Raw genomic sequence first — 19,412 nt, forward strand, 5'->3', positions numbered from 1 at the left:
TTTCCTACAATCTAGATACTGCAGAAGGTGGTTTGTATTATTCCCAGGCCAAGATAACACCCCCTTACTAATGTCTTCTGTTGGTCTTAGAGCTTTCTCCTAAATCAAAAGTTGCCATCTCTCTGGGAATACAGGACATCTCATTATCTAGAAAATCTGCATTTTGGCTGTTTCTTTGGAAAGAGGCCAGAAAGATGTTCTCATGGCTAATGAAGCATGGGGGGAGAATCCCTCACAGCTCCACAGAAGACATATCTGTCATATCATATCTTCTCATATGGAAATTCCTCTAAGCTACATTAATAAGGGAGAACTGTATTTCAAATCCTTCCAACAGCACATCCCCATGTGTGGTAAGTGGTCTAAATGTAGTCTTAGTGTGCTCTGATAGCAGGCAAGAATTGCCCATAAGGATCTGGTTGGTTAAACTTCACAACTTCTCTGAAAAAACAGTACAGAACAAACAAACACACATCTCAAACTTTTTTGTCTCCATAAAATGCAGTAGTATATAATTGCATCATATGATGTCTACTGCTTGACAGGGGTCACAGTGAAAAACTGTATTTTATAACCATTAAAACTGGATCATTCTGGACACAAATAAGCTTTGTGAAGTGATTTAGGCTGTTAAAAAATACTTACTAAATATGTATTCCTACTACCAATCTTTTCATTGAAAAAATTGTGAATTTCTGTTTTGAAACATCTGTAGCAATTGCTCACTAAGAGGATATGAGGCTGGACTGATCCCTCAACATTCAGTCTTGACTTTAGAGTGTGATACATATTGGCTTACTCTCAAAAGGGAAAACTCAGAAAAAAAAAGAAAAAAAGATAAACTGAATACAGATTTAAAAATCTGTATTATATGTAATATTTAATATTTAATGATGTGGCTTTACAGATGGTACTATTTTCATAATTTAGTATTCTCCTACCCACAGAATTATCGTCTATCCCAGCTGGACTACGTCACATCTCAGGAAATAATTTATCAGCCACTTGATGTGTTTGTTAACATATCTGGAATTCATCTACCTTCAGGTAATCAAATCAATTGTTTAAAAATCCAAGCAATTAGGACAAATATGCTTTTATTTCCTCAGCTATCTCCCAAAGTAGTGGCACATTTCTACCATTCCTCCCACCTGTGGTATTGCCATCCAGTTTGTGCACCAAGGTTTTGTGACCTGACAATTTCAAGAGATTTCAAACAACCCTGTTTTGATGGAGACATTATCAGGCTTGGATTATAGGCCTTTTCTATATTATGCTTCCTGAGCACACCCAGGGCATTCACAGAGCAAAAGGAGGTGTTATTGGTATAAAGGGGTGCAAATACCGTGTGCTGCCCGCCGCTGATCTGCCAGGGTCGCTATGTCCTGCAGCTGCTTCCTTTGTTCTTCGTTCAGACCCTGTGTCAAAGCCTGGTACCACACAGGGTTACGGTTCTGAATTGCTGCAGCAGAAAGAAAACATAAGGAAAGTGTTGATTAAAATGTTCTAGAACTCAAACCTTACTCACTCACTGCCATTTTAATCAGTCATATTCTGCTATGGTTACATAATTCAAGGCATTTGAACACTAGTACAGCTTCTGACCTCTTCCCTACCATGATAAATTCATTCAAGCATCTCTCTGTTCTGAAAATTTAATGATGGCATCTCCTTTCCAAAGAAAGAAATGGTTCAAGTATGTATTGGAAAGCCTGTTTGGGAGTTTTGAACAGGTTCTAGTTTAGAACAGTGTACACAAAAGTTGAAATGTAACTTGTTGGCCAGGAAAAGAAATACAGTTACTTACTCTGAAAAATTGTTTTAAATATCTGATATTCATCAATAGGGTTGTCCTCATCATCAATAATTGTGGAATAGCCTTCCAAAGCAGTCTCTTCAGCATCATCTTCTTCCCAATCTTCATCATCTCCATCTTCACCTGCCTGTTTTGCTAGAATTTCTAGGTATTCTTGACCATCTTCATCAATGTCATCTTCATCACTCCCCAGCTCCTCTGAGTTAATTATAAACAAGAAAAGGTTCATCTTGAGAACAGCAAGAACAATTCTTGACAAATGTGGCTAAAGATAAAACAGGCAGTGGAAGTGGTAACAATATAGTGCAGGCTGGAAAGGGGAGAGTTCATTTAACCCAGCCCTGGAAGTCAGTTTTTAAGAGGGAGTGGAAAGCAAGTCAGATACACTAAAAAACTGCCAAAAGATGTCCAGTGTTCTACTGCAGTGCTTCACTTTTGGAATTAGGGTGCCCAGAAGAATTCCACAAAGAAACTCTGTATCTCCATCAGAAAAAAATGAAACACACAAAATAACATCAAAGGCTTCATTTCCATACCTGTTTCCTCATCTTCTTCAGCTTCATCATCATCATCACTGTCATTTTCATGTTCTGCATGACAGGCATATGCTCTTTTCAATCCATTAAACAGAAGGATAAAAGCTGGCAGGATCTGCCCAGCAACTTGATTTAAAACCTGTGGTATTTGCTCTAGATCAATAAGAGCACACAAGCCAAGCACACACATCTTTCTGTCATGAAGTCTACAAAACAGAAGAATAAAACAGTTGTAAGTTTTGTCATGATTTACAAGCAGGTCATACACAGGTGTATCACAGAGAATCATCTCCAGAAGTACAAACACTTACCCTAGGAAACAGTCCACATCATTAAGCCACTGAGTTATGAAGTGATTGGTGACAGGCTCCACATTGTTGGGGAAACGAAGATTTTCCAACGTGTTTAATAGTAAATGAGGATTGTAATACAAAGCAGCTATGGCAACCTGGAGGCACATGGTTCGCAGTTCACTGGTTTTCACTTCTCTGGTCAGTCTCTCCAAGGCAGCTTCCACAAACAAGGGTATGCACTGGACAGTGAGAACATTATATGCTTAGTGATCAAAAATAAAACTTGTCCTTCTGTACTTCAACAGTGTGGCACATAAACACAGATGGCATAAAATTGAGTCATTTCTAATTGCCAGCAGAAGTGTCATACAAAGATGAAATGAAAATGTGAAAATATTTAATCACATGGATTTTGTGACATCCTGCACAGCAAATGTAACTTCTGGTTCTATAATCTTGTGTATTAAAAATGGAAAATAGAGAAAATATGTACACTAGGAAGTCCAGAAAAATCAACTTATTCATCTTTCAAATTCCTACTGCCATATGTGCATAATGAAGTCCCTGGTCCCTCTTGATTACATTGATTTGGATTCTAGGAACTTCATTCTTCATTATTTCAAAGCTATGAGCTTGACAGACAGAAATATTTTCTATAAATATTCCCTAGAATTAACTTAGAAGGCAATTAATTGACTTTTTAGAAGTAGCACTCTTCCAGACTCATGAAAACACCAGAGTTTTGCATTGTCCTAAATTCTGGAGCTGAAGTGTGCAAGGAACTCTGTGCTGTGCTGTCAATGAGTAACACTGAAGGGCAGGTCAGGATTATTGGTAGCACCACATGAAGCGCTCGTAACAAAACTCATCTTTATATACAATCAATCCATACTACACAATAAAGTATTCGTTTTAGCAACCAAAGTTGTTACCAACCTGATCAATGCCACGCCCTTTACACTGAAGAATAATTACTTCTAACAGCTTTGCTGCATGACATTCTGCATCTTCTCCAGCAACTCCTGTAAGGACCTGAAATACAGCCATTACTGGTGGTGTATCCCCTCAAGGAGTATTCTCTATACAATGCTTTGCTTTGAAAAACTGCTATGAATTTATCCCCTCTAATAATCCCAGCATAAACAGCCATCAGTGAAGCAGCCAGATCTACAGCAAAGGCTGTATGAAACCAGAGACTGAAAACTGCTGGAAGTGGGCAAAACTAACCTACACATACAAATATTCAAGAACTCTATGGATGCTGAGCCTACCAATTACTGTAAAAGCACTGGCTGCCATTTTGCCAAGGGTTATTTCCGTACACAAAAGAAAAACTTTTCTTATGCATTAATGTACTGAATTTTGTAGAAGTTTTATTTACAAAAATAGGATATCCAGTGGAAGACCATGCAATACCTAAAACTTGTGTTAAAAATTCGCTGTGCTCAGCTAGCACCAATCACTAAGTGGTCATCATTAAGGTCATGGTCACAAGCTAATTTTGTATATATATAACATTCCAAGAAATTACAATCATTCTAATTGGCCTGGTTGCAACTTGTTTTCAAACAAAGGCTGGCAAGAGTTATTCACTAGTATTTCTAGAATACTAAAATAGTTATTCACTGTAATATTTAAACATAATCCAAAGAATTACTCAGGAAATACCACTGAAACAGAGCTGACAGTTCACCAAAGCTCTTACATAGAGACCAGACACCATATCCAGGAGTGGAAAACTGAAATCCCTACATATTACTATTAGAGATGATAAAACATTAATACACACCTTATAAAAAAAGTGTTCCTTTCCTCACATGCTGCTAACACTCTGGAAAGCTGTATATTCTACGTTTTAACTGGACAAAGAAAGCCCAGTAATATAAAGCAGAATACAGAAACCCTGCCCTGCCTGGACTGAGTCAGACCAATTGCATTCTGCTCCCAGTTTTCATCACTGACATGGCATGAATTTGGGAAAATAACCTCCTATGCCTGTCTCTTTACCTTCCACCCCTACACCACTTATTTAGCTAACAGGTGTCAGACCTTCAGCACACATACTGCATGTGTATCCTGGCCATGGTGAGGCTACAAATCCCAGATGAAAGAATCCACCTACATTTTGCAATATGTCTTGCATGCCCATATGCACAAAGTGTATTGCACCAAACCTGCTTTGTTTATTCTGCTTTTGTTGTGTATGATTTATTTTTCCCTTCTGCCAAAGGCATATATCTGAAATTTTGATGCAATCTCTTCAGTAACTTAGTAATTTGGGGAATCTTACAGGATGTTAGATAACAAAATGCTTTAAAGAGTAGATGTCAAAAGCTGCTGTGGAAGAAAGTACCCAGTTTAATACTCCTAATTCTTCAGAGATGTCAGGTTTTGTTACCACTCAGGAATCCACTCACCTTCTTGCACATACTGTAGATCATTTCAAGATATTTTGTGTCTGACAGAAGTGTATCTGTATCAACAGTAACATAATTATGCAAGAGAGGCATCATATCTGTATTAAAAAGAAGGATGATCACAGTTAGGTATCATCTGCATGCTATTAAAATCAGGTTGAAATTTGAAATTGTATTAACAATTACAGTTCTTGCTTAATGTTTGCCAAGATAAGTGTGTGCAAGTCATAGGTGCCTTAGCAAAACAAGTCTGGTAGCAGCAACAGCAAAATAAAAATATTTCAAGTGTAACCTCACTTGAATGTTTTTCTAACATTTCAGTCATGATGCAATTTACTGTATGGCTGAAATCCCATCCATGAAACCATCTGGCTTCCTGATGTATTTATGTTACTTACCAGTAAAATAATCAAAACCATCCTGCTGGAAGACTTCAAACACAAGAGGAAGAAGCTGCCACATTTGTGCAGAAACCTGTTGGCAGGTCAGACTATGAGCCAAGGAAAAGATCTCCTCGTAGAACTCTGAAACAAACAGAATCTAGGTAAATATCATGCCAGTCCCATGCACTTTTAAAGTAAGCCAGCAGAAATACAGATACCTAATACATGCTGCTGCAAAACTGTTCCAATCACTTGCAAACAGATCCCTTCCAGCTGCTGGGTAATCTGAAAAAAAAAATTTGAAAATTGAAAGGACAGGTAATGACTATTTTCAATACTTAGGAGTTGAAATGAAACACATTTTAAATTTTGTCAAAGCAGTTTCTATACATAAATCTAGTTTTTAAGAACAATTAGAAATACCTTACATTTTAGAACACTAAATGTATAAGAGCAGCACCCAGCTAAGGATTTGCAAGACAGCTTTCAATACAAGGTGTTTTTTGAGTACAGGAAGAATCTCATTATAGGGTATCCTTTAAAAAGAAAAGCCTCGCTAACCCTATGCACCAGTTCAGTCCCATTAAAACACAGTAAGCAAATACATATATATATGTTTTCCCAAATACCAAACCATTTCCCAAACCTAGCTTAGGATGTTCACATGATATGGAGACCATCAGTCTAAATGCTGGTCCTACAGACTCAGTGTTCCCAATTAGTATATGTTAGTCCATGGAACAGCTAACAAAAGTCGTTAACCTGATGAGGGCACTCACCTTGCACAGGGACAAGTAAAGGCTGAGTTACTGGTTTTAGCTATGCAGAACAGGATTTGAAACCAACCTGCTAAATACCTTATCTCTTGGAACACTGGTCATCCTGTGTAAGATGTCTCTAAATATAAATATTTACTCGTCAACATTTTCAAACTGAGCTCCTCAGGACTAGCATATCGTTACACAGACTTTTAATTTAGAAGGCAAGGGTTTGCTAACAAAAACAAGTACATTAAAAGCTTCATGAGCAGCTCTAGCAACAAGTAAATGAGCTGAGGTGGTCCTTGGTTTATTGTGTGGCAGCACTGGATTCTGCCCTTGGGCATTTGTATGATGCTGCTTCTTTAGCGAAGTCTTCAGAGCCCTACAGTTTATTATCAAACCTTTTTGTCACTAAAAAACTATAATGTATTTATTAGGACACTGTGGCTGACTTTGTCAAGAAAGATTTTAATCAGAAATAGCATCTTTTGAACTGGCTGTACTCCGGACAGAAGTGATTCCATTCAGTAGAACAAAACAAAATGACAGTAGTTTGAATTCCAAAGGAACATTCTCCAGGGCAGACGAGGCAGGTAAAATCCCCCATCTCTGAGCACAGCCACAAGAGCTGTATTTACCCACATCGATTCTGTCACGGAGAGCAAACCCAGTCAGCAGAGTCCATGTTTGAAGCTATGTGAAGCTTTATCTGTTTTGTTTGAAGGGCAGACCTCATCAAATCAGATGTGTGTTTCCAGCTGAGCTGACAGAGTTCCACCTGCTACAGACACATTGATTCTACTATTTGAACAAACAGCTGGATTCTTATGGGAAACACTGTGGCAACACTTATGGCTCCATTACTACATGCATTGCATTAGAAAAGTGACCAACTCTGTTACAACTTGGCTACGTGATAAGTACTTCACTATTTTCTGTTTTCAACATCTTTTTGCCCAAAAGGACTGCTTTTCAGGTAACAGTGCAAGGAACACTGTGACTATAAAAGACTTACAGTGTTCTTAGACCATACATGTCAGCTTTAAATTTTTACTTACTTCCTTGTGATCTTCAACTACACTGAGAAGTGTATCGATAGTATTCAAGATTCCCATTGCTGTCACTGCTTTGTCATCACTGCCCTCTTCATCTGGACCAGTCTGGATCACCTGGTTAAATGTCATTGCCTGGACATAATAGCAGAACAACCCATAAATATGTCATTAAATTATGAAAGTGTGGCATTCTGCACAATTTCAGAAGGCCTTCTGCTGAGAACACGTGTACAAATAATAGCAGGTGACAGCTCTTCTCCAGAATCTCTTTTCAGGATGATAAAATTTGAATGTTAAGCCATTGGAGCTGTCACCCTTTATCTACTCATGAATAAAAATATATAAATGACATTATGTCCCATGCAAAAGAATACACTGTCCCTTGGTAAGTTCTGACACAAGGTTTCCTCAGTAGCTGAACTAGACCAGAACATTAGGCAGGCATTCCCAGAGAGGACATGCTAACAATAACATTTTAAATCCAAGGGCCTCTAATAGGGAAGCACTGAGCTGACCTCTGCTTTTGCAGCCATTAATATACAATGTGCTAGATTTGGCCATTCAAGCTCTGAATTTCTCCTGCAGATTCAAGTTTATTTTCACACCAAACTTGTCATTTAAAATCTACTCTTGAATTTAATATTTTAAAACAGACAACCTAAATGACATCTTAGAGACTACCTAAAATGTGTTACCAATTTCATTATTGCACTATAGGAGGAAATATACAAAGATTTTGCAAAGATTTCTAGAATTGTTCTTAGCAATTTCCACTCAGTCTAAGTTATGAAGCCACTTCTGATGAAAAACTATCTAAATGTAGAAGAAAATTATTTGTATCAATGCACTTAGACAGACTGGAGTAACAACAGCTATTAATTGATGGTGAAACTCAACTATCAATTTTAAATACCAATCTTTCCCATATTAAACATGTCCCCAAGCCACCATAAAGTCTCACCAAATGCTGTGTCATTTCTACTGCAATTGGGGTAACTTCTTCACTATATTCACAGATCATCTTCTGAATCACATTAGTAAGGTCATCATTTTCAGTCTCTCTTATAATATGAAGCAAAGCTTGCATTACAGGTCTAATGAATGGAGTAATATATTCTTTAGCTGTAAAAGAGGTGGAATGTTTGAATTAACACTCTTAAAAAACACAGATCAGTACAAGAACTTCAGCCTCAAAGAACTTTGTTTAGTGCTTCAGCATTAACATGCCAAAAACATTGGTAGCATAAATTATTATAGCAACACTGCCATTCAGAACAAATTTTTAATAATATATAACAAGAGGATCAAAATTTAAGTATGAAAACCAGAGCTCTGCATTTTGAATTCATAAAATGCAAAATTACTGATCAATGCAAATGTTAATTGAATAGCAATGGGTACATATACACCTTTGTCAAATCACCAGAAGTATTAAATATATAATGTATGTTTGCATGGTGACTTTTATGCCAGCTCCAGTAAGCCATGTAAAACCTACCTGGATCAAGACAGCATTTTTTTTTTTCCCTTTAAATAATTTTTAACATGAACAAATATATGCTAAGTCATCTAAGCCACTGTATTTCTGATTCAATTATTAGATGCTATGAAATTGGATTTACTGTACCATGAAGCTCTTGTTGACCATGTTTTAATCAGCATGATGTTTTATAATGTTAAAATGCAATTTATTGCACCTAATATTCACCTAAACTTTTCTAGCTGAAAGATTATAGTAAATGATTACAAGTTACAATTGCAAGAGGGAAATTAACATCAGGGAAGACGAGAACAAGTCTGCCTGAACATCACAAAGTTAACACCTATTTCATTAAAGCTTCCTGTAGCTGTAAGGAAGGGCTCCTACCTTTCTCTTGATTACTGATGAGAACTTGAAGGGCTATTGCAGCTTCCACTTTCACAGGCATTTCCCTATCATCTATCAGACACCGTCTCGTGAGTTCTAAGGCTGTCTGGAGATTCTGGTCACTTTTAAATTTGACTTCACAGAAATAATGAAGAACCCAGCAAGCCTGGAAAAAAAAAAAGACATTGAAGAATTTCAGAGCTGCAAAACTTACAGAAAGGATTATCAACTATTTGTATACCCATAAACAACACAAATTGCTGAATCTGAGGTGCAACTTCTGTTGAATAAAGATACTGTAAGACTCTTCAGTGATGAAGATGTTTGAGAGTGTGGAGGCTGGTCAGTGGGAGGCTGTCCTGCAGACATCACTGGACCAGTACTATGATCTCAGGTTCATCTTTGGCCACAGGTTTTGTGTGAGCAGTACAGTCTACGTGCAGAACACACACAGACCCTACCACCAGACACAGACGGGAAACTGTGCACACAGTGCTGCAGCCATTTCAAAACTACACAGGGGCTATCTATAATCACATGTAAAAACTGGTACTCATCCCTGGAATAAGTCTACAATTTATTGTGAAAAAGGTGCATAAATGAGAGCATCTGTGAGAGGGAAGAAGTTGAAGATTTCTGAATTCTTCAATTGGAACAGACAGTGTATCTCACCAGTAAATGCCATACTTTCTTACCCGTGCTCTCATGTAACCCAGCTCACTGCTGAAGAGAGGGAACACATGATTCTGCAACATATATTCCATCTGATCCTTATAGATCTTCTTCTGTCAAAATATGATGGGAAGCACATCAGTTTAAAACTTCATATAAAATGTATTTCTATCCCAGTAAAAATGTCACACACATTAAACTGTCAAGAGTGTAACAAAACTCTCACTTTTAACTTACCCCTTTTTAAAGTCAATTATGCAACAATCATCTTCTGTTTTAGTAATTAAACTGGGATCCTACGTGGATTTTTAAATTTTTCAGTCATAATAGTGACACTTTTTCCCCAACCCTTTTTTGACCCCAAGAGACACCTTACAATTGGCAACACATTGGCATCAGAAGTAAAAGTGGTCATGGAAACTACTCAGAACTGTGGTCCAAATACAAGTTCATGCCATGCATCTATATTTTCCTACCATTTTAACTGAGCAACATCACAAATTTAATTTTATTTCCTTTCTTCTATACATAAGAGAGTCCATTAAATAAACAGCCTCTCATTTAAGAGAGCACTTTTTTCCTTCCTTCCTTCCACAAAAAAGGGAATGTAATTAAGTGTAGCACAGAAATGGTGTAGTAATTCTCACCAGAAGCACAGAACTTAAAAGAACTTAAAACAATACTCTGAGCTTGAACATGACCTATAAAATTTTGGTAATTAAGTAATTAAGCTGACATTAAACCCAAAACAAAGGAAACAATTTTTAAAAACCTGGCAGCAATTCATAAACTTGTGAACTCAGAGCTATTTGCATTTCTTCTAAGGCACCCTATGTCAGAGAAAGCATAGGAGGAGCAAAAAAAAAAAAGTGATAAGGACCACCAGATCTGTTCTGCTTACTTTTAGGAGAATTTCAGCCAAAGAACCAATCATATGTAAAGCACCATCTTTCTTGCGAGGATCAGCGTTTGGCTCCGTAAGGATTTGATAACAGAAGCCCATTGTCTTCTGCAGGACCTAGATTACATGTAAGGTTAGTCAAAGTAATCAAATCAATCATCCCAGGTACCATTTTCTATGCTCTGAGATGCTACAATATCCAATAGCCTGCTCCAAGTCTGGAATTTGGGCAATGTTTTATGTCTTTCTTATAAACACACAATATTCTATCAAGAATGGGTCCCAGAGAATTTGCAAATACAAAAATCATGAATAGAGCAGTGCAAAATGAATTTGAAATTTCAAATTTTAGCATACTATGATATGAGAGCAGATAAGTAAAACTTTTATTAATAGCTCTTTCAGCAAATAAATTGAATTTAGATAGTAGTATTTCAGTATAATCCTTGAACAGCTTACCTCTTTCCTTTTACTACATGATGTAAACAATAATGTCTGAGCAGCAGTTGTTGGAGAAATGAAGTCTTCAAATACATCTGTTAAATAACATTGTAACAGTTATAAATTCTGGTCCTTTACTACAGTTGACAATCCCAATGTATTTAATAGGAAAAAGACAGCACCTTTCAGGTGGTTGATCATGCTTTCTTGCTAGAGATATTCCAAGTCCAAAGAGTAACACATGGTTGACTACATATATTCCATGTTTTTCATAATGACTGCCCCTACATGTCTAATTTGAAGTTCTATGTCTTTAATTTCTTAAGAAAAATATTTTGTAACACAGTCAAATTTTGACATGGATGCTATTTACTCCACAGGCCAGTACACAGCATTAATTGGGTTAAAAAACTCTCAGTTTCTCATTTCTCTGCAGAAGAGGATTATCAGAGCCTTGTGTAATACCTGTAGTGTTTACAGGTATGCCTCTGGCCTGAGGGATAAAAACTCCCAAACCCCTCAAGATTCCTTATTCTAGCCACATTAACATTTGTAGTGGAGGGAAGAATTTGTTCAGGGAGTCTGAAGCATTTTTTTGTTCCCTGCCTTAGAGGACTGCACAGACCTAAGAGTAAAGCCCAACACAAAGTAGCAGAGCACAGGAGGTGAAATGGGACAAGTCTGGAATGCTGGGCTTACTCCATAATGTGTCATTTACCACTGGGATAGATCTGCTCTGAACTGTGCCATGGGTGAAATTCCCTAAGAAATTCAGGGCCTGAAATATTAGTTGTTGTAAGGCATAACCTTTAATGACATTAAATTTATGTAGTCTTTGTTAGCAAGACCAGGCGTGTTTGACTTGTAATAAAAACTTTGTAACTGTAAAAATGAAATACTTTTACAAGTGCACAAACTCCTGTGTCATTGTTGACTGTTGTATCCACTCTCCTTTCCACAAATATGTGCAAGTTAACTCTATTATTTGGTTAATATACTGTGTTTCTCTTTTTTTTCAAAACTAAAGCCATCTCTGTTTTCACAAAAACACCCCATAAAAATCCCATTTTTGTGTGAAATCATTTTTTAACATGAGTAGATTTCAAACGCTCACCAAATTTCATGCGGATATATTCATATGGATCTTCTTGCCAAAGCTCTTCATCAGCATCTGTATAGCACATCAATGGGAAAATAACATCTTGGATGATTCCCTGGAATAAAAAAAGAGATTGAAAACAGGTTAGCACTATTAAATCAATCTCTGTATTCTGTCCTGTATTTTACAGATTTTCTCCATCCTCTCACTTCCTCATATAAAATGTTAACATTGAGTGGATTTATGTGGCACTTTACAGAAAAGCAGATCTTTTGTGTTTAGGTAGGGTTACAATACAACACAAGACAGTAGACTGGCTTTGGATAATGGCATGTGGAGATGATTCAATGCCATAAATTCAGCAGCTAACACCATCTCCAAATATGTTGTGTTGCTGTGTTAGATTGTAATCCTCAATAAATTAAAGCACAAAGGAGAGACAACAATAAATTAGCTGGCTTTGTTCATGTTTCAAGGTAACCCTCACTCAACTGGCTTAAACTATTTCCACCAATTTATAAGAGAAGTGCCTAAAATGTGAATTTTAGGCTGGAAATGCTGTACAGTAGACTGACTAATGTACTTCTGAGTCACCTAAGTATTAAACCCCCAAAAATGGCTTACTTGAATATGAGGTTTCAGATTCTTCCAGGTGACTGCATGAGACACTCCTTGATTGATGTAATTCAGCGTTTGCTGCAGAACTCTAGGAGCCATGTACTGCTTTTCCTTGTATTGATACAGCACCTTCAGCAACACCTAGAGAAATCAGATCTCATCAATAGCTGATACAGAGCACAGACCATTTTCACCCCAGTTCTACCCTCCCTCACAAGCCTACACAAGAACCCCTCAAAACTGAACAAAACCCCCGTTCATTCATTAGGCTAAAATGGGTACTGACTAATCCTTCTACCAAATGTCATTGTCAATTTTATAAGAGAACTTGCAGCTCATATTGGATGCTTGCACATCTTTTAAAAATACCATCCTTAATAACACAAACCATACATGCTAATTCACCACCAACACACTCCAGGAGGCCTTGCCCTCTGAGGTTTATTATTCCATCTTCACTCTTTGGGGGCAGAAATTCACACCCAGCCACTGGATCAGAACACTCTACACTCACAGCCTACTGATCAGTGCCTCTGTGCTGCCTCAGAGCCACAGCTGTGTGAGGAATGTGTCTGATGGAGTGATCCATCAGTCACGCCCTTTGGCTTTCTCAATTCTTCTGAGGTAGCATCCAGAACTCCTCACAGGGATCCACCTGTGTTCAAGTCCATGGCTCTCCACAGATATGGTCATGAAACGGACATGGGACCATGACCAGCAATTAAATTACAGCTCACAGGAGAGTTTTGCATGTGTAATGCAAAGGGAATTCCCTGTAGCCCAGTCCAGGTGAGTGGAAACACTGCACCTTCAGAAGTAGCATCACTAACTGGAGAGAAATGGCAAGTCCCATTTCCAGAGTTTCATGTCAGTCTTCACACAAAAGAAGCATTTTTTAAGAATCCAAACCCAAAAGGACTGGAAAAATAACAATCAATCTGTAATGTTACAAAAATAAAAATCTGGGGAAAACAAGATTCATTATTTTGAGAATGAACGCTGGTGCTACCATTTATTACACAAACACTGAAGTGTTTTTCCCAAAGGAATTGCCTTGCACTTCAGTTTAAGAAGAGTGCACTCAGTCATCAAAATATTCACAGCTTTACAAACAGTTATGCTCTAGATGTTTTATCAATTCTCAAAGTTTGAACTGCTCATGTTTAAAAACCATCAGGATTTAGAGAGAAATTACTGGTTGGTACCAACATCTGAGTACAAGGTTTTGGTGGCATTAGATATTGAGTTAGGATAGAAGTGAGCAAAAGTTCAAACTCGCAGCTGTTTTGAGGACTATCCAAGAAGATGTATGTAGTTTCATGATTCAGATGTAGTAGGCAAAGATATTAAAAAATTAAGAAAATATTTAAGAACTGCAGTGAGGAAAAGCAGGATGGACACTCTGGGGCAAATAAAATTCTCTAGCAGTGCCAAGGAACTACAAGGCAGCAGTGTCTAACCAGGGCTTAGCTCTGGCTCATGAGAAGTGTGTCTTGAGCAAAACAGCTCCTAACACAAGGGATAAATTCAGGGTATTCCAGCCTGGTTTGGACAAGCTAAGAAAGTTTAGCTAAAGTGAATGCTGACTGTACAGGACTTTTTTTTTTTTTTTTTTTTTGAGGGGTGGTGCCTAATCAATGAGAAGCAATTATGACAATAATATTAGCAGTATATTTCAAGTTTATACTTGAACCATCTGTAGTTTCATGTCTTATATTTATCTATTATTCCTTTACTAAAAGGATGCAAACACTTTGGAGAGTAGAGAAATGTAATCAATGAAATGTATTATCCAAATTTATATTCTTCAGTATCCCATAGATTTCCAGTTTTTGTAAAGAAACACAACCTGCTCAAAAATCTTCCACAACATTTATTTGACAGATTCCATGTCCTGAGCAGAGGCCCAAGATCTATCTTCTGCAGAAAAATGGAGGGCAGAATCTTAAATATAGTCTGTCTTCCTAAACAAGTTACATTCTTTTTTAGGAACAAATTAAGCCTGCTAAAGTACTGCTTTTTTGGCAGCTTTCTTTAAAATACCTGAATTCTTAGAGTTTCCTAGCTGCAATAACAGTAAGGATCAAATTTGATTTAAAAAGAAAAACAATTATTTTGTCAAACTGTTAAAATTATCAAAGACTACTTTTGGCCATAGCCTTTTGTCAGAATTTCATTTTATCTTAGAAGTGCAAAGCAAGCAGTAAGCCCTCAAAGAACATGCAATAATTAACTGTCTAATGTCACCTGGAGGTGACAGGTGAGCACCTCAGGAAGCACTGCTGACACCACTTGTCTAAGGGGAATGTTGGAATATATCGCCTTACACTCAATGTGAAAAATGTTTTCCATACTTTGGCCAACCTTCAAAAAGCATGGATTTATGAGATACTTTCCCTACACTTCTTCTTTTAAAGCTCTGTAATTCATTATAATTTCATTAGAAATTAAGAGAACTGAAACTGAACTAAGAACTGTTTGACTCAAAGGCTTTGAAGGAAACATCCTACACCATGAGATTTTCATAAATTGTCTATTTATATTTGCAACATAATCACCTTAAAAGAAAGGTATTTATGAACCAAATATGAGGAAATTTTATAAAAACATGCCTGATATTTTTAATTAATCCAAAGTTTCTTTGCACATAGCTGACCCTACAACACAGCACAAGTGGCAGCCCCAAAACAGGGAGACGTGGAAAGGGAACATCAGAATTACCTGACTATAAGAGAGCCTCTACTTGATCAGGCTTTTGCAGAAGGTTGAAAATTTATAACTTACAGACTTTAAGTCAAAAAAAACCTTGCATACAGAGTTTAAAAGCTAGTTCTGAAGGGCAACTACACCACATACACCCATCTCTTTCAGAAAGGAAAAAAAATTGTAGCATTTGTCTGAAGCTTATCTGAGGGCTTGTAAGTGGAAAGTCGATTGTGCTATGTGGCAAATTGATAATTTCTTTATCATTCTTTTTTTTAGCTCACAGACATCACTGCTTTCCATACCAAAGTGCTTGGGGGAAAAAAAAAAGTGAATAAGAGCAAGAAGCCTTTCAGCAAATACTGAAATAAGCAATCAGTACTAGCTCTAAACCTATCCTAATACTGCCCCCACACTCAGTGTTTCTTACTTGCTGAACACCAACAGCGAAGGCCTTCAGGAAAACTTCAGCAAACTCATTGTACTCCTTGGAAACATTACCAGGGCTTCCATACCTAGAATTAGAAGCAAGTACATAAACTCAGGTGTGCAGCAATATTATTGATTTAAATATTTGCTTGGGTGTTTTTTAAATAATAATGGAAGAGAAAATACCTCTCAAAGAGCCTAGCTAAGATATGCAAAGCCCACTTCTTGCATTTCCACCATGGCAGCTCAGGTCTATCATCCTCATCAACCTGAAGGGTTTCCTTTAGGAAAAAAAAGACATTATTTACCAATTACTAACAAAGAGTTCAAATTACATGTTATTTGAGCAACTACATAGTATATCTAGCTTTTAACCTGTTATTTACACTTCTAGCTCAATTAAAGTATTTAGTAGAGCATATCTAAAAATAAATTCCATTACATATGCCTAAATGATCAATAAATTTTTGAAACAAGTAGCCAAAATAAGCTTTGCTATATTTTGAAAACAGAACTCGCATACAAGCTATATATTTTCAAAATTTGTTTAGTCTGTTTAGCCTAATCTAAACCCATTTAGCCTAATCTTTTTTAGTCATAATTTCCTTGGCATCTGTACAGTAAAAAGAATGCAGAAATAAAATATTAAACTGTTTAACATTCTAATGAATGAAAAAACTTAAGTTTAAAGACATAAATAGCCAAAAGCCACTTACAGCTGGTACATCCCTATCAACAACAGTCTTCAGGATTTCTATCCACTCAGTCAGGTTTTGCTGATTTATCAACTCCAAAGGTAATGTGTACTGGGTAAAACAAAACAAAACAAAGCAAAAGGGGAAATTATTTTTTAATTTCTTTATAGTAAATTTGTTACTTTCACAGTTTGAATTTTAGCTTTCAAATCTTTGCCTACACTTAGCTATTATGAAAGAGCAATTTACCACAAAATCAAGGCTAAAGAACTCAACACAATCTAACCTATATCCTAAATATCCTCAAAGGTGCTAAAGGTCTTTGCTCCAATTCATTGTGCTTATGCAATGCTAAAATGCTACTTAAATGGATGTTACTCTGATTTCTGAAGCATTTAACAGCCGTTCCATTCCAAACTCCTGTATTTACATTGGTAATTAACTGTAGGCTGGCCTCCACAATCTGTCCTTAGAAAACACATTTTTTAACTGGTTTTCCAGCAAACACCCTACCTTAGAGGATGGCTTGTGTAAGTTTTATCTAATGCCAACCAGGAATAGCACTGTACAAAAGTAAAAGCACAAGACAATCAGAAACTTGTGATTCATGGAGCTGAGTAGTAGGGAAAATGATTCAGATGTAATCTAATACTGTAATATTTTTGTCATTCACTATTTTAAGGAAAAGCATAATGCTTTTAATTATTGTTCAAGTATATACAATTTTTTTTTACCTGGACAAGGGCATAAAATATTTTGAAGATCTGTTTCTGGATGAGGACAGACTGGTCTGATGGATCATTCAAGAGCTGAATGAAGCTGTCCTTCAGGACTGGCAGAAAATGTTGCATTGCAGCTATCAAGGGACTCCGTTCCTCTGGTTTCTTGTACCTTTAGAGAAGAACAAAACCAGTTTTGTAGCTCTTTTGGGCAGCTTTAAATTGCAAAAGCTCACCTTGCCCCACTGTAGGCACAAGTAGGTTATTTGACAGTTCAAAACAACCTGTGACTTATAAACAAACCTAGATAGTTCCTGTGACAGAATCAGAAATAAAGCAACAGCCAGACAGTGTTACAGATGAGAAATAGGTTAATCAGAGTCCACAATTTATCAAAATATTTGCAGAAGCTAGATTGCTTCACTGACACTGGACAAAGCAAACTGAGAAGTCTCTCACAGGCTGCCACTGATGGCTCTCACACCTCACCATTTCATTTGCCCAAAGCCAACAGCCTGATAGAGAAGGTGGGATTCCAGCCTGTGTTCAGATTGAACAGGCAACCACCCTTGAAATAAAACCTCAGACCTTCTCTGCTGGGGACAGCCCACCCGCTTGCCCATGCTGAAAACAAGGCTCCACTTAATTTCTCAAACATTTCAAAGTTCCTGAAAGGAAACAAAGCTGCATTTCAAAATCTTTGCCCCAAATTTTAACTCATACACAAGAAACTGCTAATTGATTCAAGAGTTGTCACAGCAGAGCAGGATTTTATCTATACTGGTGATGACAATAACAAGATAAAACATCATTTTATGATTGTACATTTATTTCTTGATTCAGCAATCAATACTTGTCAGACTCTTGGACTCCTGTGGGAGATTTCAGGGTTAGAGGATTGAGCTTGGTTTGGTTGGTTTTTGTAGACTTTTCACTAATACTAAATATCAATACTCAGCTTCCTAAACAGTGGCAATTTTCAGAATATAACAAGAAAAAGACTACTCAATCTGCTGCCAGATGATATGTTCTCTTATAAACTACTACAAAACACTGAGCTCTAAGATCCTGTTCAATAATACAGTTTTCATGCATTTTCCGAACCAGAAACCCAAACATTAAGATTAAACATTGCTCAGGAAAATTCAGTTTATTATTTTCACCAAAAAAATGAAAAATACTAGAAAAAATACCATGTAAAGAGCAGCCATTTGATATTGCTGGTTAAATTTGAAGGGAAAAAAAAAAAGTGAAAATCTCCAAGATATTTATGTCCCATGTTAAGGAAAAAAAGAAAAATCCCAACTTAAATATTCCTACACGTCAGGCAGTAAAAACCTGATCAAAGTCATAACATTACACAGATTTGTAACTGACTGAAACACACTGAAATGTACACATTCCTACATGATTCGTGACATGAAACTCACCCTTGCTGACTCCACCAGAAAGCTGAGCAAGCAGGAGCAGTTCCAGGCCTCAGCTGAAGTGTTTGATCAGCTGAGACTACAGACACACCCGTTACTTATGGCACAGTGACTGCACTCAGATCCCTAAACATGGATTCCTGTCATCATAATTCCCTGCCACTGAACACTTCTTGATTTACAGCTCACAGATCTCTGCAGCGTATTTAGTTAAAGATGTTTAAGCTGAAAATCAAGTGAAAATGTAATTTTCAGCCACTAAGAAAACTCCCACTTGGGATTACAAAGATCTTCATGGCATTCCTGTAAAAGTATTTTTGAGAAATTGACATTCACTGTTTTACGCTGATTGACATAAAATTCACAAAATTAGATGGACACTCTTCCATGCAATATTTTAAATCAATAAACTGAAAAAGAAATGTTATGCATTCCAATGCTTTGAAAGAGTAAATTGTGGATTCCATCAGCTGCACTACTACAATTCCCTGACTCCAGGACCGTCCTTTTCTCTGATCACCCAAGTGATCATACCAAAGTCAGTTAACTAATTCTGAGATCCAAACATTCCAGATTTCAC

General features: G+C 37.0%; 1 protein-coding gene and 1 non-coding gene across 2 annotated transcripts in view; both read right to left on the reverse strand.

Annotated features, from left to right (window-relative positions):
• IPO7 (importin 7) overlaps positions 1-19,412 on the reverse strand; it is a 34,502-nt gene that overhangs the window by 3,636 nt on the left and 11,454 nt on the right. Inside the window, exons 5-24 of the mRNA XM_015630262.2 lie at positions 17,421-17,577; positions 16,708-16,797; positions 16,178-16,272; positions 15,993-16,077; positions 12,866-13,000; positions 12,257-12,356; positions 11,161-11,237; positions 10,702-10,818; positions 9,824-9,913; positions 9,129-9,294; positions 8,223-8,383; positions 7,265-7,393; positions 5,664-5,730; positions 5,461-5,586; positions 5,063-5,160; positions 3,582-3,677; positions 2,664-2,884; positions 2,353-2,558; positions 1,808-2,014; positions 1,346-1,462 (exon numbers count right to left, since the gene is read on the reverse strand). Coding sequence (XP_015485748.1) covers positions 1,346-1,462; positions 1,808-2,014; positions 2,353-2,558; positions 2,664-2,884; positions 3,582-3,677; positions 5,063-5,160; positions 5,461-5,586; positions 5,664-5,730; positions 7,265-7,393; positions 8,223-8,383; positions 9,129-9,294; positions 9,824-9,913; positions 10,702-10,818; positions 11,161-11,237; positions 12,257-12,356; positions 12,866-13,000; positions 15,993-16,077; positions 16,178-16,272; positions 16,708-16,797; positions 17,421-17,577 — 2,540 coding nt within the window. The remainder of the gene's footprint in view (positions 1-1,345; positions 1,463-1,807; positions 2,015-2,352; positions 2,559-2,663; positions 2,885-3,581; positions 3,678-5,062; positions 5,161-5,460; positions 5,587-5,663; positions 5,731-7,264; positions 7,394-8,222; positions 8,384-9,128; positions 9,295-9,823; positions 9,914-10,701; positions 10,819-11,160; positions 11,238-12,256; positions 12,357-12,865; positions 13,001-15,992; positions 16,078-16,177; positions 16,273-16,707; positions 16,798-17,420; positions 17,578-19,412) is intronic.
• On the reverse strand, positions 9,447-9,627 carry LOC117244622. The gene has a single exon (XR_004498065.1). It is a non-coding gene; the product is annotated as a small nucleolar RNA SNORA23 (small nucleolar RNA).

Source organism: Parus major, chromosome 5 (genome assembly GCF_001522545.3).
Source record: "Parus major isolate Abel chromosome 5, Parus_major1.1, whole genome shotgun sequence".
Taxonomy (NCBI): domain Eukaryota; kingdom Metazoa; phylum Chordata; class Aves; order Passeriformes; family Paridae; genus Parus; species Parus major.